Source organism: Corvus hawaiiensis, chromosome 3 (assembly GCF_020740725.1).
Source record: "Corvus hawaiiensis isolate bCorHaw1 chromosome 3, bCorHaw1.pri.cur, whole genome shotgun sequence".
Lineage (NCBI taxonomy): Eukaryota > Metazoa > Chordata > Aves > Passeriformes > Corvidae > Corvus > Corvus hawaiiensis.
In genome coordinates, this window is record NC_063215.1 from 83,748,532 (window position 1) to 83,770,783 (window position 22,252).

General features: G+C 37.2%; 1 protein-coding gene across 7 annotated transcripts in view; it reads right to left on the reverse strand.

The window, feature by feature from the left end:
• Positions 1–826: 826 nt before the first annotated feature.
• CNST (consortin, connexin sorting protein) overlaps positions 827–22,252 on the reverse strand; it is a 47,303-nt gene continuing 25,877 nt past the window's right edge. For 6 of the 7 annotated variants that reach the window (XM_048299275.1, XM_048299277.1, XM_048299278.1 and 3 more), the window contains 7 exons: positions 21,220–21,306; positions 20,633–20,747; positions 18,134–18,155; positions 17,864–17,960; positions 11,978–12,849; positions 4,366–4,501; positions 827–2,736 (listed from right to left, as the gene is read on the reverse strand). In XM_048299275.1, coding sequence (XP_048155232.1) covers positions 2,531–2,736; positions 4,366–4,501; positions 11,978–12,849; positions 17,864–17,960; positions 18,134–18,155; positions 20,633–20,747; positions 21,220–21,306 — 1,535 coding nt within the window. In that variant the 3' untranslated portion in view covers positions 827–2,530. The remainder of the gene's footprint in view (positions 2,737–4,365; positions 4,502–11,977; positions 12,850–17,863; positions 17,961–18,133; positions 18,156–20,632; positions 20,748–21,219; positions 21,307–22,252) is intronic. The other variant, XM_048299281.1, reaches the window with a different exon arrangement.

The following is a 22,252-nucleotide window of genomic DNA, read 5'->3' on the forward strand; positions in this document are numbered from 1 at the left end:
GGGTACGTGCTGGTAAAGTGCTGCCCAACCTCCTCATGACCTTGTAGGCAGTTCTGCTGATGCTAGTGAGTCTTTGCACCAGGAATATAGCACAAAGAGAACATACCAGGATTTGGGCCACTGATTTGAAACTGAAATACTTATTAAAAACTGCTTTGACTTTAAATAGCTTTATTGTTTAAAATAAAATAATTATTTTAAAATAGTTTTAATTAAATGAACCTAGAAGGTGTGGATCTTTGATCTCCATGTCTGATATACTTTTGAATAAATAGATCTATAAATACCTCTCAATCTTTTTGGTGATGAAGTGCACAAAAGTTAAAAATATTTTTTTTAAGCTGAAATCAACAGTTGTCTCTTTAGGAATAAACTTAATATTCTGAAACACTCAATGCAAAGTTACAGAAACCCAAAATATATTCTAACTACATAGTCACTATAAATACATACTTTAACTGAATGCATGCTTTTTAATTATTCTGCAAGTAAATTGCCAAAAAAGAAAATTAAGCTTCTCTTTAAAAGAAAAACTAAATAAATAAACAAACAAACAAACCCAGAATTCAAATAATAAACTGAACCAGCCAGTAACACTTTAAAATACAGAAGTGTCTTTCCCTTTCTCCTTTAGAGTAGCCCAGCATTATGATACTCTGAGGACAACAAACAAACAAAGAACCCCCAAACTACTGTTCTCAAGTTTCATTCTAAAAGCAAAAGTTTTCATTAATTTGGGCATTTAAAACTTGCTAGTTTAATATAAAGCTGCACATGAGGCTCCCTAGGGTATAAATGAACTAAGCCTCCACAGTGAAAACCAAAAGAGAAATCATACATGCAGTTTATTCCAGAAAAAACATGATTTTAACTTTTGCTTTAAAAACCCGTTAAGTGTAACAGTGCATTAGGAACAATCAAGCTCACTAGAGGGACAATTTGCTTGCAAATGTCAGAAAGCATGATCTTTAATGTTATAATTCTGAGCAGTATCTCAAAGATTTCACTTCATAGCATTTTACAAAATAATATCCTAAACCTGAACGCACTGCATCATACAAGGTTAGTAAGCAGGAAATCACAGAGTGGAGTGAAGTGGACCCCTCGAAAATGCTGTTTCCTGAGGTGTAAAGGAATTGTTTCACACTCACACCATCAGCAGGGCTGGACCATTGTGCTCTGTACAAGAACAGCTGCCACATCTTGACCAGAGTGTGGCCCAAAGGCCTGTGTATCTAATTCTCACCTTCACTGTCCTGTCAGTGTTTCTCTCACCACCACACAGGGAGGGCTGAGCACCAAGTGATAGAAATACCCATTTAAAATGGCTCTTTGTACTGATCTAAATTTGTAAAGCTGATAGAGAAAGAACAGATTTTACAATACAGGTCTCAGAACTGCAGGGCAAATAGATGCAAATGTGCTTTATCAGCTGGAACAAGTGCCCTGGACTACTAAGGTGCTGTGGATCTGCAGTGAACCTCTGAATCTCTTCTGTTGGATCAGTCCCACTTTACGTAACTTTCACTCATTGTCAGAGGCTGCAGCCACACAGTTCTGTGATCCTGTGCACTCATTTGGGATGAATCAGACATGAGCCCTAATTCCAATAAATATTCATAGATAAAGGCAAGGATCATTGTTCCCCATTTATGGAGGAGAAATTGAGGCACAAAGTGATTACTCCAAGTCAGTCACATAGCTGGAGAAAAACCCAGTTAGCCCCACACCTGCTACCAGGTGCTTTAAGATTGGCCAAAGCCACTTGATTATTTGAGTAATTTACTAAACATCTTTTGTTTCTGTGTTTAGTGAGACCAGTGATTTCTTTTTTAACCTTCCATTTCTAGAACAACCCACATGATACTGAGAGTAAAGGTCCAAGAAATTTAGTGAAATCTGCCAGCAGATTTATCCCATTCATGATATTCACTGTAAGCTATAAGATACAAGGTCAGCCTGGTAATCACCAAATGAGGGCTCCTTGAATGCCACTGCATTCTTCTCACTCCACCCCAATAATTACATGGCTCACCAGGAGAAATAAAATGGATAAAACCAGTAAGACTAAAAAAAAAAAAAGTTTCCATAAAACAGAGACTTATTGCATGATAGCTGGAGGCAACACCTTTGCACAAACAGCTGTAAATTAAAGCTGTCCTTTTACTAAGCTTCCAGAGATTGCTTACACGATGTGTGGCAATGGGAGAGAATATAGAAGACAGTTAATTTTCTTCCTTCTTCGCTTGCTCAAGTGGATAAAAAGCTACTTGCCTACTCTCAAAAGGATGAAGATAATAACTTTTTATGCTCCCATACCACGCTGCTACAGTTGTGAACAGATGTGAACATTTTGCCACCTGATTGCTAAACTAAAATTTTCTTGATTTCTAAGTAAATGTGAAAGTATATTGTCAAATACACATCACCTGCAGGTGGCAAGTGTTAGAGAACTTGAAATCACAATTTTGTTCTACCCTCTCCAGTAACCACTGGTGAGCTCTCAACGTGCTGTCTCCACTCCTTCCAGCTATGAGAAGGCTATCCAGTGTTTAAGTTCTTCCACACGCTGCAGTATCTGTGTATAATAGAAATCCATGTTGGCTGCAAAATCAGTACACACAGGGGATTCCATGTCACCAAAGGTGCAGTACAGTGCAGTTCCTCCAATGCTAAGGAAAACAGTTGCTATGCACAGCAGGATCAGCAAAATACAGGAGCCACCAGACACTTCATCTGTAAATAAGAGCAGAAAAGGTGAAAAAGAATGCTATACAAAGCAATACAAATGCATGTGAGAAAACCTGAGATGGGTTTTTATCATGAATGGGTCAGGAGGTAAACACACTTAATAATGCTCACCATATCGAAGTGACCACAATACATGAGAGGAATTTTGTTTCTCAGTCTTGTCAGAAACTTAAATAATTATACTGCTTCATTTCTGCAGTCTGTGTACCTGTCCCTGGTGAGATCACTTGTGGAGTCATTCCACACTGAAGCAAAATAAGCTTACCTGTGAGAATGTCCCACAGCCAAAGCCTTCCTTCATAGAATAGTTGAAATGAAACAAAGGCTTTGAAACTAAACCAAATGGAAACGTTCTTGCTTCATTTGTAATGACACTGGCTGCACTACAATGAACTGCTTGTGTTTACTCTCACATTTTAAGTACAGAGACAAAACCTTCAGAGTAGGCTAATGTGAGGGGTTATTCTACATTTCAGTTATTCTCTACTAATTCTTTGCAGGATTGTTTATTCCAAAGTAGGAGTAATACAGAGGTTGCAGAGGTGCTGCTACATCCTCATAACCTCACCTGTCCTTGCTAATCTGTATGCACAAACAACATCTGCATCTTCTGTCAGACTGGCGTGGCTCTAAGAAAATTTCTATACTCCCTTCACTCTATACCAGGGAGAAGAAATGGGTTAAAAAGAAACATTCAAGTGATTTTTTATGTGTGTTTGAAATCAGATTTAAAGTAGTAATAATAATAATATTGTTATTATTATAAAACAACTTTGCTTTTGGATCAGTAAATCCTTGGGGAAAAACCATAGAAAAAACTCTAACTGGAATTTTAAATAAAACATGAATACTTTTAACATAATTTCAAGAAAAAGATGTGATAGGGTCTCTTTTAGGCTGCTAATGCACTTTTCAGCACTAATTTATACCATTTAGTGGCTGGCATACACAGTAGCTAGCACTTTCTGTATCATTAACAACTAAAAGTATTTTTCTTAATATCTCTTCAGTTTGAATAATAGAGATCTTAAACTCCAAAAAAAAGCATAACAAAATAACATTGTACTTCTCATGAGGCTATTTAGCCCATCAAAAAGACAGTAAGGTGTAAAGCTGGATTTAATGACAGCTAGCAAATACGTATGGATGTTAAATTATAAAGCAAGGTTAAAATCTGACATCTCCACTCCCATGGCCTACTAGAAAGGGTTGGAAATGTACCCATGGACAAAGCACAACAGACTTGTTTCTTTTGCATCCCTCTACCTAAATGGATTTAGGGAGAAAGCCTACACCACCCACCTCTAAGCAATGAACATTAATGAAAGGCTTTCAATTATCTGTCACTTGTATATCATTCATCTAGAGGAAAAAAGCAGTGACTTCATTCTCAACCAACCTTTAAAAAAGAAGTGTGCTTATTGTATCTTTCTGTACTCTTGTTACGCAAACCTGGTACAGATTAACAATCTTTGTTCAATCACCTTTACTTATTAAGTTTTAAAAAACCAAGAGAGTATGTTCAATAAATGCCTGCTTTGCTGCTGTGAACAAAAAGATTGACAATATTTGCACCCCAAGAGGGCAACCTATGAATTAACAGCTTTAAACTACCTTGATCCAATGTGTCTTCCATTTCTTGGAATCTTACTCTTCTCTTTGTTTGCTTTTGCTGGACTTGAGCAATTGTTTTTCCATCTCTGTCATCTCTCTTCTTTAGTATAGACACCAATCCTTCCACTGGGGCAATCTATCAGGAAAGTCAGTGAGTGGCACAAGAGATGTTAAATAGAGCTCATGCTTCGATTTCTCACAGTGACTCAGGGAGGACACAAGCTAAACAGTTAATAAATGGTTTCCAGTCTACTTTTCTTAAACATTGCAGCACTTGTGAAAGCTCCTTCTTGAAGACATGAAGTCCTGAACACACAGGACAGCTGCAGGGTCATTCTGCTGCTTATTGACACTGCTTGTCCTTAATTGTTATCAAAGTTAAATACACACACATTTACTGCTTGGATTGTACTTTGTGTTCCTTTGTAAGCTCCCATGGGCTGGGGCAGTGGTGAGGCAGATTTGTGTCAAAATCACTATGATCAGAGGGCAGTAAGAAGTCAATGACACACTGCTGCTGCCTCTCCAAAGATATAATCCTGCAGAGACCATCAAATACTTACTGTGAGATTAATTTTCCAGCACTGCAATTGGTTCCCCTGGGGGGACAAGCAGCTACAGCAGGGCTACAAAACCAAAGAGAGGGAACACCAGGGAAAAAGAAAGCTCCAGTGCTCTGGATAGATTCCAGCTCCACATTTTAATAAGCTCTCTGGATACAGCAGCAGCTCAAAAATCCTTCCCTACAGGCTGGTCACCCAAACAGCTTGCACAAACAGAAATATGGTCAACAAGTCAATAAAGTACACCTTCTCTTTTCTTTGCTATAGCATTTGGATTAGTTGCAATAATATAAGCTAAGCCATACTGGGATGGCTGAGCAGTCTGTAACTTCCTAGTTATTAATGAAATGAAAGTAGGTGAAGTATCAGGAGAAAAATGCTTTCCTAAGCAAGTAGTTCCTGGTGTGCTAGAAATAAACAGAAATTAAAATAGAAAGTATGTTTAGACATGCCCTTTTTTTTACCTTGTGAGCATCCTTGCCTCAAAAAAACTCATGATTATTTCTCCCTAGATCTTAGTAGGACTTTTAAAAACTAACTCTATAGATCAGCAGTAGCATTTGTTAAATTGAAAAGTAATATGTACACATTTGTGCTACAGATAAAACATATCACATTTACAACTGAGTTTGTAACTCATCTATTAGACAACCCCAAATGCCTCTAATTTTCACAAAAACTCAAAACCCCCCAGCTTTCCAAGTAATACTGTAGTTGCAGACAAGTGACCGCTTAAGTCTATTGATAACATAAGTTAGAGACCACTCATAAAAACTTGTTTGCATTGCAGTTCCAAGAGCTGTAGATAACCAAAAAACAAACAACTTCATAACTTATGTCCTTAAGCTTGCCTCATGCCACGAGCTTATATAATGCATCGATGCATGCTGTAGTCAGAGAGACGGTGCACTGCACACAGCCAGAGACAGGCACAATCCAATAGGCACTGGAGCAGCCTTGGCCTTTGCAACATTTAACTGAGAAATGTGGCAATTACACTTGCAGGTCTCTGGTCTGGCAGTATTTTATAGCTCTTGAATGGACAAAAAATGTTCCCCTGCACAGCTCAGAGCTGGGCACTGTGGGTGTATGCCTACAGTCTAATAACTTCTCCAAAATCACAACTGAGAGGATAAAGTTGATCTCTGCCACGTTACCACTTTTGATACTCACTTTTCCTTCTGATTATCTGCTCAAGAGCTTGAATGGATTATTTAATGAAACAATGCAAGGAATTGCTTGGAAAGTAGTGAAAGGGTGGAGGCAGTGGAAATGAATTAAGTCAACATCCACAGGACCAGTAGTTGGCACAAATGACCCAGAAATAATAGTCTGCAAGTGTCTCATCACAACAGACGAGTGCACTGAGGTGAAGCTTCTACTGGTAATGTTAAACTGGCCTTGCAAAACTGCCACGAAAATTTAACAGGCCAGCAGAAAAATCAACACTTATGTTTCCTTGTTGTGACAAGGAAGGGGGATTATGTAGGAGCGCTTTAATTTGACTTATTTATTTGGAAGGGTGGAGATGAAATGATATCCTTTAGAAAAGTAGATTATTTTAAGCTTCTGCTTACAGCATTGCTTTCATAAAAGAGGATCAATAGCTCCTCCCACACCACCCACACAGCAGACTGGCTGCTGCCTAGAATGCTTATTCCCAAATGGCTTGGACTGCACAAGGTGGCAATGTCACCCAGAGATGGCAGGGCATTCCTACCAGTCTGCCCGCAGATTAGATGTGGTGGTCTGTTCTGCAAGTTGTCATTCCAACCTGAGGCACTTCATTGTTGCTGTTGGCTCTTGGTCATTTCTGAATGACTGTGTCACAAACTCAGGTCTTCTCCAAGCTTAAAACCAGAGGGCTATCCTTGACAGGATTATGTGGAAATGTGTTTCAGTAATTACAGTTACATAAAAGGCTTTGTGGAGGAAAGTCTTGCTACAATGAGGCTCATTTACTTTCCCTGTCAGCCTACATGGCTACATTTCAGAATTTATTTTAAATGTATAAAGAACTAATTTGACACAGCACAGGTTTCTCTATTCTGAACATCCTCTTTTGCTTAAAAAGCAAGTGCTTTTGATTTTGCAATAAAATCAGTGTGGCTAGTGTTACTCCCCTACCCCAACAAAAGCCACAAACTGTACTTTGAAAAATGGCCCCTTTACATGACATGTAACTCATACCTAGAATAGAATCATAGACTATGCTGAGTTGGAAGGGACCCACAAGGATCATTGAAGTCCAGCTCAGCCCTGCACAGGACAGCCCAAGAGTCACACTGTGTGCCCAAGTGCATTGTCCAAGCGCTTCTTGAGCTCTGTCAGGCTGGTGCTGTGACCACTTCCCTGGGGAGCCTGTTCCAGTGCCCAGCCACCCTCTGGGTGAAGAACCTTTTCCTGATATCCAACCTAAACTTCTCCTGATTCAGCTCCATGCCATGACTATACTTCATCTTCCATACTTCATCTGCCTTTGAATTTCACGAGTTATGCAGTTAAGGTTTTTTGTCTTTGTCTGCAATATACAAAGTGATTATATTAGATCCACCTTCCACTAATTAAACATCCAAGGAGAAGGACTTAGCTGCCATACAAGACAAAGTTTTACATGCCAGTCTTCAGGAGGCAGGAGGAATTAAAAAAGGCAGAATATATTATTTAAATAAGTTAACGAGGGAACTGTACTTAATACAGTTGACCACAAGTCAAGCAGAGGGTTGAGTTGAACCACTGAAAAATACAGGCTTGCACCAGACTGCTCTGCAAATGGCTCTTACATGAAAGAGGACCCTATTGAAACATCAGATATTTTTTTAATTCTAAGATGGATAATTAACAAAAGATGGTCTTAGAGCATCTATGTAACTGAGCTTACTCAGTCAGCTCTGCTGGCCTTCACAAAATCTTTTGACTGGAGCCTTTATAATCACTGTACAGGAACTGAAAGTGGCATGCAGATGTGTGGTGGCATTTTCAAACAGGCAAAAAAGAAAGCAGCAATGACTGTTGGTTAATTGAAACTCTGTTAAATAAAGTTTTTCTCTTTTCCCCACCATTAGCCAAAAGCAAATCTGCTTCAATGAAAGCTTTTACACTTTTCAGATAAATTTTAATAATCAGGTTGCAAAATCAGAAAAAATAAACTTAAACTCAAATTACCTGTCTCTTCTATGTTTAAAACAGCATTTGCTAATAAAATATCAAAAAGCTTCTTACACTATGCTTATTTTCAACAAACATTATGTGTGTGTATATATATATATATAAACATACTGGACAAAACTATGTAAATAAGGCCTTGTACTTCAAGTTCTTAGAGAAAACAGATTGAACTTGACAATTAGAATTAATTGTCCCATAGAGACATAAATAACAACCCCAAGATGAAGGCACTACAAACTGGGAACTAGGAAGAAGAGCTCATTATATGAAGTGTTTTGGTCTGAATGCAGAGAACCACTCAAGAAGTTTCATTTGTGTATTCTTCTGTGGGCTGTATTCCTTATTCAGTTACTTGGCAAAGAACTATAATTTTATTACAAGCAATACCAGATTTTTTAAAGCAGTAATCCACAAAATGACAAAACACAAGACTGCCCTGTGTTGCAATAAAAGCAGCAGACAAATCCCTTTGCTAATAAAATACATTAGATATGTGAGTAATTTGAGTTTGAAAAGGAGCTAGCTTAGCAGATTCAGTATTCATACCACAGCTACAGACAGTAACTATTTTTCCTGCTGATAACACTTGCCATGCAAGTACCTGAGCTCCTTGATACAGCAACAAATCCCCCAGATACGGTGTAAGCACTTCACATGGAAGCACAGTTCTTGCAAACTCAAAGCTACAGGACCCAAGCCAGACAAGAGAACAGGGGATCCAAAACATTGGCTCCAAACCTAGTACAGATAGGTGGAGACTTCATTTCATGGTATACAAACTGCCATCCAAAAACTTTGTTTTGGTAGACAGTCTCACTATCTTTGCTTTCTAAAAAGAATTTTCCAATTACAATTTTCTAATAAGGAAGAACTTTAAGATTTTACTCACTTCCCTGGCACTCACATAAAAAGTTTATGCTATAACCTTTTATTTTATATGGCAAAATAGAACTTTACTGAGGTTAAAATTTGTTTTGCCAGTGGTGTGTCATTTCATTCTCATAGAAATGATAGCAAAGATATTTAAGAAGAGCTATATACTTCTGATATCTGTTGCTGCCAACTGCTGACTGTGCTTCAAAGCTCTTTGTTAGCTGTATGAATCTTGTTTCTATAAAATGACTGTGGTTTTCCATCATTTGCATGATGTTGTACGCGGTTTGTAGTAGTGAAGAAATACTCAGTATAAGGGCCTGTACAATATGGAAACTACTATTTCAGTTTTGCAATTATTTAAATCCACAGTCAGAATCTGGTGAATTTTCACTCCTGTAATTAGTTATTGTAAATTATAAACTAAAAGAAAGTGACAAAGTATCTAAATTAGAAAACTACATGAGATGATTCTTGGATCTCAATATGGAGCCAAGCAAAACTTCCTAACTGTAAATACATACACAGGTATCCACCCTTCCCCATTTTCAATAAATTATTATTACATGCCAATTGAAGAGCATTAATGAAATTTTGTCTTACCATATGGGTTTTGTGCCCAGGTTATTTCAAAATTATCTTTACTTCCACCTTCCGTTCTAATTTGTTTGTGGCAGTTTTGTAAATACTCACTCCATGACAAGTTTTATCGCAGTCAAATTGATTATTCTTTTCTTTTTTACTGCCATGTTGGTACATTTCATGTGATTAATTTCATTTCAGTCATGTGGTTACCAATGTATTTTCTAAATAACTCATTAACAACCACTGTATGAGAACACTGTTATCTTCTTAGGTTGCCATAGCCTGAACAATGCAATTTCAAAGCCTTCAAGAGGACAAGAAAGGAAGAAGTGCTACAGCTGGGTGCAAAGATCGGCCTTCTTGTCAAAACTTCAGTGCAATCTTATTTTAGCACTAAAACAGAACAAGAACAACGCTGCTTTCTCAGGGGTGCCAAACTCTTCCAAATATGTCTTCCAAGAAAGCTGTAGGTGTTCACCCCTTCTGAAAACCAACCCCTAGGCTACTGATGGGTGGTAAGATTAATTGGAAAAACATAATATAAGTATATAGTGAAACATTATAAGCTGGTGTGCTTAACTCACCCTGCTGCACCTAGAAATTTCATGTATTGCGAAACAACCCCAGATGCTGCATATTACAAATTTTAATTGGTACTGACATTAATCCTTCTTCTCTTCTCCCATTTAAGCCCCTTGACTCACACAAAACTCAGGCCTCTTGCTAAAAATGATTTAAGTGGCCTCTCACCAACGCAGCCAACATTATGCCTTATATGGCCAGAAAAAGTTCTACGGAAAAATTCAAGGTACTTTTTCCTCTGCAGAGACTCAACTCTGCCATCAGAGTACTGGCAGTCCCAGCATCAGGAGAGCAAACCAGAGTTGAAATTAGATGCCCTGTAAAGCATCATCATCAGTCACAGGGACAATCAACACAAGCATAATTTTTCTAACAGTATCAATATGCTGCTTCCTATCCCATCCTCTGAAACACAAATGACATAAACACAGCTTTTTAAAAATAGACGCTATTGGATTAATTTAGGCCTTATCTATGTGAAACAGAACAGTACTCCTCTGCTAAAATGCTGAACTTTCAGTGGGCTCAAAATAAATTTAATACCGAGGGATGATACTTAAATTTCTCTTCTGTTATACGTGTATACAGGCTTAGCACAGACTGTCAGCAAAACACTCTTTTTCAAAACCACCCTCTAAGTGAACACAAGCCAACGGATTTAGCTGAAAATTTGGGATACATGTATTAACATGTATGTGCACTTCCACATCTGCTTGTGTACAGCTTTGTGCACATGGCTGTCAGTCCTGGTATGTGGCATGCTTCCTGAGAGCCCACAAAAAGACAAGAAGCATGATCTTGGAAAGGACGTAAGAAACTGTTTAGGTGGGGAGAAAACCCAAAACGCTCTATTTTCAGCTCTGGAGACTTTACCAAACATGTAATAACATCAGCATCGATCTGCAATATTTAGTTCCCTGCTTGGCCACTGTCCCTGAGCAATTGTGGGGGTTCTTGGTCTCTGTGCAATTAGCTTGATCTATAGAGAAGTACTGTAACTTTATTGCCAAGGGATAGTCTATTGTTAAATACCTTAAAACTGGAGAAGAACTAAGAAGATATCTTTATACAAGTCTTCCCCCTTCACCATCTGAAATAACATCATTTCACAATAAACTCATTTTTTCATTAAAAAAAAAAAGCTCTTAAGGTCCCATGGATGCAAATGCAGCAAAACCAGAAGACAAATAAAGCAAAGATGTCATCATTACACTCTCCAAAGAAGTCCCAAAGCAATAAATCTTCTCTATTTTCAGAAGAGCAATTTAGTTTATGAAGCACTCACCCTCGTTACAGGCCTATCAGCAGTGCTTAACAAAGGTGGGTTCAGGGTTAGAAGCTCTTTAGCTTGGGTTGAACAACAGATCTGCTTAAACTTGACAAAATTAGAAGCCCATTCATTCATAATAAGAATTTATACATATGTAGTTCTCACTTATATGGAATACGCACAAAAAAGCAAACTTTGTTCTATGCATAGAAATGAACGATGGTGCATCATAGGCATTATGTAGATCTCTGACACAAAATTTGATTTATAGGAATTGTGAGAACATCTCTTAACAGCCTCTGTCAGAATAAAAAAAAATTAAACTCCCCAGGTATCACACTTATATATAAGATCAATCTAATTTTTAGAAACACAGTGCACTGCTAGTCAAGAAGGAGAAAGAGGCAAAATGAAATTTTTTATGAGTAACTCAGAACAACTAAATAAGTATAGATTTCAATTTGAAAAAGTGATACATAAAGGAATATTTAACACTTTTTGAAGTTGTCAATATCTAAAATATTTTAACTGAGATAAACATGAAAGATTTTATAGGATTCACAACATTTACCTCAGTAATCTCTATCCTTCTTGTAAGTTCATCAAGAGAAGAAAAGCTGTCATCTAGTGATAAAGCTTCCAGGGAGTTGTAAGACGCTCGTTCAGGTGAAATATCTGGAACAGTGTCAAAGTCCTCTTGGTTTGCTAAGTTTGCAGATTCTTCAGTGTCTATTATGTTACCATTCAAAAATCTGAGAAATAAATCTTCTTGTTCTTCATTACTGACCCTCTCCTCCTGTCCTGCTGCTCTCTGTATTTCCTCACACACTCGTGAATGGGCAGTATTCTCATGCTCAGACACTTTATTACACCCAGAGCATTCATCTGATGCAGTTCTGTGCCATGAAGACTTTTCATCATCATCATCAGGCTCTATCTGTTGCTGCTTTACATCACTGTTTCCAAGCTGGTCACTAGCAATTTCTGAAGACCCAGCAGCATGTTTTGATCTGAGCAGACTTCTATCAGCTGGCACATCTTTATCAGAAGGAACCAAATTAGTAGGTATATAATCAGCATCTGTTAAATCCAAAGCATCTACCATTGGCTCAAGAGGGAGTTTCACTCCAGGCTCCCCAGCCCCTTCTGTTTTCACTGCATCCTTGGAGAGCTGTGTTTCCCTCAGCCGCAGACTGTTCTCTTTACCGGCATCCCCAGATGATAAACAGCCTGAAGAAGGCCTGCCCACTGTCCCTGTGGACTGGGTGTGTGGCTTCAATGTTGATTCAGCACTGCAGTGCTGCTCCTCCATGTGGTCCTTTCCTGTAGCTACCCGAAGACTCGCTGCCTCTGTCTGTCCCTCAGTTTTGTTTTCACCTGGGCAAACAGTGCTCAGCTGTTTATCTTCTTTCTTTGGTCCAGCGCCAGGATAAGTTTCAGTACCTAAGTGCAATAGGAAAAGCAGTTCCAGAGTTTTTAAATGATTCAAAGCATCAGCCCAGGGGGGAAAGAGTATACTGTGATTTGATAACATTGTAACCTAATGCTTCAAAATGCACTCCCATAAAGGGCAGGTATTTTATGCTCCAGTGAGGATAACTTTTGTTAGTAGTCTCTGACTCCTGATTCAGGAAAAAAAAAAAGTATTTGCACACATTTTTGCAGGCAAAGCACATGATTTAGTGTCCTTCTGAAAAAAGTTGCTCCCAATATGTGAGTATTTTTCTGAACAGTCACTTTTCTTCTAATGGATATTTTACGTGAGTCATCTCATAGAGGCCTGGAGTTCAGGCAAATGCATTTAATTACAGAAAGCTGTATCTTGATGCCAGTGTATCTCTCACATAGGGAGATATTTGCATTTCCTTTAAAGAAGCTGAAATCATACTAATTTAATAAATTTTAAATTCACAGATCACTAGCTCCTTTGGTTAACACTAAATTAAATAGAAATTACATTTCCCATAAATGGACAGCATAAAAATATGTTGCTTTTTGGATCAGTATGTTAATTTACATATTAAAAATGCAATTTGATGCAACTTATTTCTGTATTCATATTTACAATATATATGAAAATTATATTTTCTTATCTGAAATTTCAGAGATGCACAAGGAGTTCTACATAGGCTGTGAATTCACCTACTATTGGCATGATCTGCTGATGAAGGACTAGATGGTTAGCTCAAATCGTCTAGAAAATTATTAGATATTAACCATTACAAGAAACTCGAAGTCAAGACTCTTGTTTTTAGGCTTATGAAGAGAGAAAGGGACTGTTAATTTAAATATCAAAGTAAGCTAGCAATGACAGAAACTGCCTTTTATTCCATACTTAAATAAAAACTAAGTTAAGACTATGTTAAAATAGGACTACTGTTGCAGTAATAGTAATAACCTCAAACAACAAATTAATAACTTTAAACACTAATGTGCATTTTTTGGTCATAGTGAAGAGCAGAAAGGTCTTATGAATAGATTAATGAAGATATCAAACAATGCCCTTTTTAACTGAGCTCTCACAAGAATGACTGAAGATGTCTATGCCAATTTCATCCTTCCTCACCTGTTAAAACCCCACTTAATATGTGAGCAATTTCCCAAACTTGTTACATGAAATAGTAACATTTCTTAAAATAAACGTTTGCATTAATTCACTGTACTGGACAATTTTATTAAATTCCAAACTACCCCCCTTTTAATGGATAATGAAATTCAAGGTAGCACGGAAAAGACAGACTTGAAAATTGAAAAAAAATATTCAAGCAAATCAAAATATGGAAAAAGTATCAGAAAGACATTAACAGAAGGCAAGAGTACAAGGAACCTAACTTCTGTAAAACACTGAAAGAAGAAATAGGTGTGAGACAGGGACTTTTTAAAAATTAGACACAGATGAGTAGATAGCTCAAGGGATTTGTAACAAGATACTGAGCCCTTCACATACAGGTCATGAGTTCAAACACAGCCTGGATTATTGGTACAAGATTTTGTTACCATCTGTCAATTTTTCCTAGTGGATACATCCACATTACAACAGGCATCTTTGTTGGCGGCCCCAACTGCAACAAAGATTAAATGGAATTGGAAATTAAATCAGATTCTTTACGGTGAAAGGTGTCCCCTGAGTTCAGGACATTGTTGCTCAGAAAGTAATAAATGATCCTAGCACTGTTATCTAACCACAGATGTACAAGAACTGGGATGCAGTGATCATACACATCAAGTTTTCAGCAGTGTTCAATATTTACAACTACTTCAGACAACCCATGCCCACTAAAGACTGAAGGCAAGCTAAGACAAATACTTGAAGACTTAATTAGAAAAGATGCCTTTGCCTATACTAAGTTAACTGAAGACATACCCACCAGGGGAAGCAATTTTTACGTGACTGACAGGTACAACAAAGTGTCTACCGAAAATTTTTTAGCAGCAAAAGCATTTATGGTCATTTAAAAAAATGATTCTTTTTTTTCCCCCCCCCAACAGAGTTGCATTAGAATCAACACGTGCTTTGTTCATCACAGAAACCCGTAGGCACCACTTGGTCCTGTTAATCCAAGACAGCCTAGCAGACAGAGTACTGATCTACAGTAATCTACTAATGGAGAATTCACACTTCCCCATCTTTTTCCTTTTTCCCAATTAAAAACAAATCCCATAGGACCTAAAACAAAACAGGGCATAAAGAATTCCTCCCCACCTTGGAAACAGGTCTGTATGTACACACTGCAAATTTATGCTAAGGGTTTTGTTAAATTCAGTATTTCACTAGAAAAGTCTTCATGAAATACATTAATTTATCTTTAGTTAATGCTAAGGCTATTAAGGCTTTCAGTCAGAAACTGAAGAAATTCATGGGTAAAGGATGTAACAAATCTCATGTTTTAATATACACACACACATAGCTTTAAGGGCCAAATTCTCTGTTGGTAGATTCAGAGTGAAAATCTGCCAGAAAGTAAAATGCAATAGAACAGACCATTCACAACGCTTGCTCAGAAGGGCAGAAAACTAATTTAGGTACTGTCCCAGGAATCCTGACTGGATGACTTCTTATGAAGCTGCTTCTTGGTTGCTGTATCCCCAGGAGAGAGGAATTGTGAATTCTTAGGATCAATTGCCTATAGAGGCTCAAACAATGCTCCCATATACCTTCAGCAGATCAATGGAGTAATTTTTGCTTTAGATTAGCAGGGAAGTTTGATTTCACTTCAAAGATGCTACTATAGTGCAGTGCAACAACCTCTACAATATAATATAGATATTGCTACAATTCATTTTATATATTCTTACTGATAATTGCTACATACATTCTTATTTAATATGAATCCATATGAAGGCCAGTTCTCAAAACTCTTGAGAGTTTCCTTTTCCTGTCTTACTGTAAGTCAGACTTCTACTACTAGCAGCTAAATGAGTTAAGTTGCTCTTCCTGTGGTTTGGCAGATACATATATAAGAAAAGTAATAGTTTACACATTTACTTCTCATTTTTCATTTAATTTTTCTTTTTTTTTTGTAGACAAAAAACCCACCCAAAAAGCAGAAGTCAAGCATTCTAAGTTTTCAGTGAGAAGGCCCATGCATTTAGGCTACTGTTGAAAAGGTTAAATATTAGGAACTGTAAGTTTATTATAATACAGGATTCTGCTTGGGTTGAGGCAAAATCAAGAGGCAGCCCCAAATGGTCATATTGCTTCTAGTCCTGAGCTGGATCACTAGGGCACAGCTTGTTACCTGAATGTTATTTCAGATTATGAATCACCTTTGTCAAATTTCTGTACTGGTTGATACTGATGCCTTCCCTACCCAAATCCTTCTAACTGCAACAAAACCCATTCATCCCCATGCTACTGATGCATTGACACTGAGGGGCAGCAGCAGCTAATGACCACATGCTGCCTGAACAGCTGCTCATGCTTGTCAGGGAGAGAATTCATTGCTTCCTCAACAATGCACTAATCTTGTGAAAAGCATCTTTTGCAAATCTCAACCATTTAAACTTGGGTTAGGGTGGAAATATTCCTATCTTTGTATTGAAAGTACTTAGCACTACTGAAAAATTCTCAGCAGAACTGCTTTTTATTGGATGACATAGCTTTATTAATTTACCAACATTTCACAGGAACCCAAAGATTTTGACGAAACTTTGACAAGATTTACATTAAGAGAAAGGCATGAAAAAATCCATTTACACCATTAATTCCTTGCACATTAAGTCAAGATGTTGTACTAAAGTATTTCGACATTGAAACAGAATGCTCCTGAATTTAGAACATTCAAATGTTCAGAAATTCTGCTCCAGAAAGCTTTTGTTCCCACTTGGAATAAAATCAGAGGAAAAATTGTAATAATCTAATTTTTTCCCATGGGAAATTCCAACCATCCAAAAATAAAAAGCACTGTGTTCTTTTGATCTGCTTTCTGAGCTGTAGAACATGTTTGTTTCATGTTTCTAATGTTTTATATTTAGTCAGGTCACAAGAATAAAGGTGGACAAAAAGCAGTATAGGGGTCATGGCAAAAGAGGATGGATATAAGGAGGACCCACACATGTAGAGAACTGTGACTCTGTGTCTTCATTAATTTCTGATTCTCCTGAACATCCTGGCTGATACACACTTGTAGGATAGTTTAGGTTGAAAGGGACTAAGATCACTTAGGCCAGTTCTCATCTTATGAGGAATTTAGCTGTTTTTGAGGAAAGGTACTCAGGCCAATTTTGGCAACTGGAACATGGCAAAAAACCTGAAACTTTTTGCTCAGAGAGAGGAAAGATAAAGCACAGCCTGGTTGTCTACCAATATTCTTTCCCACTCTGTCTCCATTTTAACAATTCATTAATTTTTAAATGTTTCATAAGAACCCAAAGATTCTAACAAATTACTCTAACGAAATGGCCACTGCCCCAAGGCAGAAGAAGGAAAATGAGGCTGACATAAAAGGACGCACTGAAAACAATTAACTGAATGATTTTCTCTTCAAGACCCCCCAAAGACTTCATAGCTTACTGTGTTGTTTCAGAAAAATGCATCTCAAAATCAGCACACTGCATGTAACTTAAAATTGTTACTAATGCTCAATTGCCACACCTCAGAACGTTTGTCATCAGGCTGATTACCTCGTATGTATTTGTATATATGCAAATTATGCATCTTATCTCTAGTTTTACAGAATTTTGTAGCTTATGTAAGCTGCTATAAATGCATGCACATTTAAGTCTTTTTTTGATGGAGGCTAAAGTTACTTCACAATTCTGAATATCAATGACTAATTAAAACTGCATTATTTACCCATTGTGCTGAGAAAAAAAAATTTCATCCATTTGTGCATCTGCAGAAATCCAACAAATGCTGTAGCTTCAAATGGAATAGCTTCATTGTATATATAGGAATATGTCATTACAGTGTAATATTTAAAACAAATTATGCACATATACATACATACACAAATACCTGATTTAAAAGCAGTAGCTTCTCTTTCCTTTAAGTTTCTGGATTCCATTAACTGAGACAAACAACTGCTTTCCCATGTATTTTCTGCGGCTACTAGCTGTAAAATATGATAGTATTGCCTGTAATTTTTGCAATTAAACAGGAATGCTGTGACTTTTTGAGACATTCAAACTTCAAAAAGCTTCTAAACTTGAAAAATTTTATCTAATATTTAAAATATATTTATTGCCAAATTTTGACAAAGCAGAATTCAATTAAACGGCTGCTTACCTTACGTTTGGATGCCTGTGGCCTGCAGCAATAAAGGAAAAAAGAATAAATTAAACAACCTAGTGGCAACATTCTTCATAATAAATGTAATTGAAATCTTAGAAACCTTTGCTCTGCTCTAAAATTAGCATAGAACTTTTCTTCCATTGAAAGTGTCAGCCTGCTAGCATACTTTCAAGCACAAATCTGTACTTGCATGAATATCATCAGAAGACCAATTAGCCCTAGCATTGTTCCACCTAATTGGGAAAGCAGTTGGAAGAAAATTTACTGCAACATATCAAGCAATGTAAATTCCTGTAAAAGGTTATGCTCAGAAGAAACTCTATCAACTTTAAAAGTCATGTAAGGACTTGATATCTACTACTATTTAAAATACTGATCACTATAAGAGAGATTGAGGAATGACACACCCCCCACAAAAATCTATTTCACTCTCCACAGACTGGGACATTTTCTGGGTTCTGTAAGGTACAGCAGCTCTCACTGACTCCATTCAGATTCACAGGTGAATCAACACTGCTCACAGTCAGTGTAGACTTTGCCAGCTGGATAGAGATTCGTGCACAGTGTGATTTATCACACACAATCTGTCTTGCAGTTTTTCATACAGCAATGAAGGTAATATGTGGAGCATTTTATTTAAAGCTACTGAAAAAAAACTGGAGAGACAAGGGAAAGGTACTGATGTCCATATTCTCTAACAAAAACTTCAAAAAGTTACACTGACTTTTAAATTTTACCATTTAAACTTCAAATAAAGGACACTCAAAACTATCTTTAAAGAGCAAACATGCCCAATATGTTGCTGTAAACCTTGAGTATAAGAAAACATTACATTACTTTCAATTACAAAAGCAAGATGCTCACATTTTCCAAGACCTGCATGTGATTCATTAAAAAATAAAATGTTAATTTTAATTAAAAAGTAAATTGAGTTTAAAACTTAGGGAAAAAACCCTATATGAAACAATAAACGCAAATAGGCTTTTGCCCAGGGAGTTCGAAAGAGTAATAATATTAAATACAGAGCACTAATCATGGCAAATAAACACAAGCCTCAATTTTTATCAAATTGCAGGGTTTCTCAGAACAGGGAATGGTATTTTGTAACTGAAATGAAGGAGTAAGCAGAGTTACTCTCAACAAGGTGACAATCCAGGTGACAACAGGGAGGCGCTGCTCGTTGCAGCATACAAATCACAACAGACTTGAGTGTCAGTCTTTCTGTGAGCTGGCAAGGTCATGTGCAGGCAAATGTAGGCTGAGGCAGCCCTCAGGCACTCAGTGCAATCTCGAGCAGCAGCACACTGCAGGTGCAAACCTGCAGCCACGGTGCTGGACCTGCCCCCTCTTCCTGTGGGAATGCTGGAATACTTTTCCAGGGGCTCCCTCCCAAAGGCATTCAGAATACAAATAAACAATTCCCACCTGGATTGTGGCAGTCAGCAGGGGTGTTTTCAAACTTTGGTACTATCACTCAGAAGAAAAAAATCTGATAGCCACATCATACTCATTATGAACAACAGGAGCATTTTGGCTTTTGTGACATGCAGGTTGACTAAGCCAATGCAAATGTACTACAAAAAGTTCTCTCTCCCCATCTCATTGAGAGCATCTCTCCTGTCACAGTCAGGCCTTTTTTCAGCCTTTCAACGTGGTTAGTTTCCTTATAGCTGTTGGCTGATCATTTTTCAGTGGCAGCTTGTATAATTTTTTCCATCTGTCCCTTAAAATCAATGTCTGGACAGTAGGACATTCACCCATGAAAGAACAGATCTTCTCCTCCTCCTTCCTGATGGCTACAATCCCATATGTGTTACTACCCAGAAAAGCACCCTAGGCACTGCCCACAAGTTTGCTATACTGTGATATACTGATTCAGGAGGCTGATGGATCAGGCAAAGCAGCTATGAACTGAGATTTCATTGTTCAGAATACTGTCCTGCCAGGGAAGTACAGAATCACTGCTTCATGTTAATGCAACCCGTAAGAAATTAATAGATATAAAGCATTAAGGAATTGTCCTAAAATGTGGAAGTTTGGGAATAAAATCCTATAGGGTAGGTATGGGTGCTGAAGTCTGAGATGCTGGGCACTTGCATTTCAAAACAATGATTAAACCAGTAGGTATTAGACATGAACACCATCATAAGTTCTACAGTCTCTCTTGTCCTAAATTAACACTATTCAGTTTTCCCTTGGTTGAAATAACAAAACTCAAAACTCCAGTTCTGGAAAACTGATGATTTGCTAAAAACAGTTCAGATCTACTCTTCATACATTCCTCAAACAATATTAAAACAATGTGAAAACTGATGGCAACGAAAATATTTTAGTTACATGTGAGAAAGAACCACCACTTTATAACCAAATTCAAGTCAGCGGGATGCAACTTTTATTTTGACAGTGACTATTTTAAAACACCCATACTGGCAAGGAGACAACAGCTGCAGTAACATATTAGTTTGAAAAGTAATAATACTTTCTTATACTCACTGTTGATGTGAAGAGCAAACTCTAGTAAGCTTTTCCAGTTCTTGGCCACTCAGTTCTTTATCTGAATTCCTCAGTGTTGTCACTGGACTGGGAACTGCTGTTTTCCATTTTCTTTCTAAATTAAATCAAAATAATTTTTACTCAAGATATTATAAAAGTAGCATTTGCTTCATATAAAAAAAACTAGGTGAAACTAATTAATGGAGAAATATTGACAACTTTTCTGTGTATGTTCTACAGTCTTGTTTCAGACTATGCAGAACAGCATCCTATTCTTTTGGAACATACTTTATTTTCATCACATCAGACTCACCAATCCTAACCCAAAAATAAGCTCAAAACAACTGTGGATCAAAGTCTTGATTAGCAGAATAAAGAATTACAAACAATTTGCACCTTTACAATTAAAAGTGTGCAAACAAATCCAAAGCAGGAATACTCTTCTTGTAACAAGCTCAGAGAAATTCTGATATAAATGCTGCTTTTGCTATGTAAGTTTTTTAGCCTGGCAATATGCATAACTATTATTTAGAAATGCAAACTAAAGTAAGTTTTTCTCCTACCATATTAGTTTAGCTGGTACTCACCCCACTGTTCCTGTATGGAAGAAAGATTTGCAAGCAGCTGCTCATGATACAGTCGTTCAAGCTGAATGAACTTCATCGCCTTCTCATCTGAATGGAAGGTTAAAGGCAAATGCACACATATGTGGACATGGTATGACATTTATAATTGGCACCATGTTTGAAAGGGAAGTAATTATACACTTGAAATTTGAAATAAGTGAATCAAAACGAATAATGGCTAGCATCCAGATTTCTGTGCAAGAAAGAAAAAAAACGAGCAGACATGAAAATGGTAGGCAAGAAGTCAAGTAAGTTGAGAAACATTAAAAAAATGAAAATCCTATTCTTTTCAGCAGCTACCTCTTCCCACATGCCTTGAGCACAACAAAAGATTTTTCTAGAAAAGAAATGACTGCAATATTATTATTGATAACTTTACCAAAAAAATGAAATCTCTGGGAAATGAAAAGCAAAACAATGACACAAATACCAGCAGTATCTCTCAAGAAATACAAATATGTGCCAATAACCACGACTAACTGAAAATATGGCTCCTTTCTACTGACTGGCTGGAGACAGTATTAAAACAAGTTCTCCAACTTAAACTTTTGAAAAATACCTGCCCCCCTTTCGACCATTGTATACAACACTGTTGGAATGCTGAGTTTACCTTTTGTCTTCCTGAAGATTCTGCTCACTTTTCTTCTACATGAAGAACTCTTTCCCCTTGCTTAGGGTTATCAGTATATGTACAAAGGTACACTGATAGTCACATATTTTACATCAGTCAGGATAATTCTAGTTCCACCAAGCCTGAGTTGTTAGTTGTGCTGTTTAAAGCTGTTTTACCAGCTATTTGACATGTAATTCTACAATACAATGAGGATAAAAGTACAGTGAATGAGGTTCTTAGTGAAACAGAAAAACCACTTTCCATTATTCATACTAATTAAAACACTGGAGTAATTATTACAAAAACACAACAAGTACTTGTTATTCTTGTTAGCCTCATGCAACAGCATGGCTTATGAATAACAATATTAATGGAAAGAGT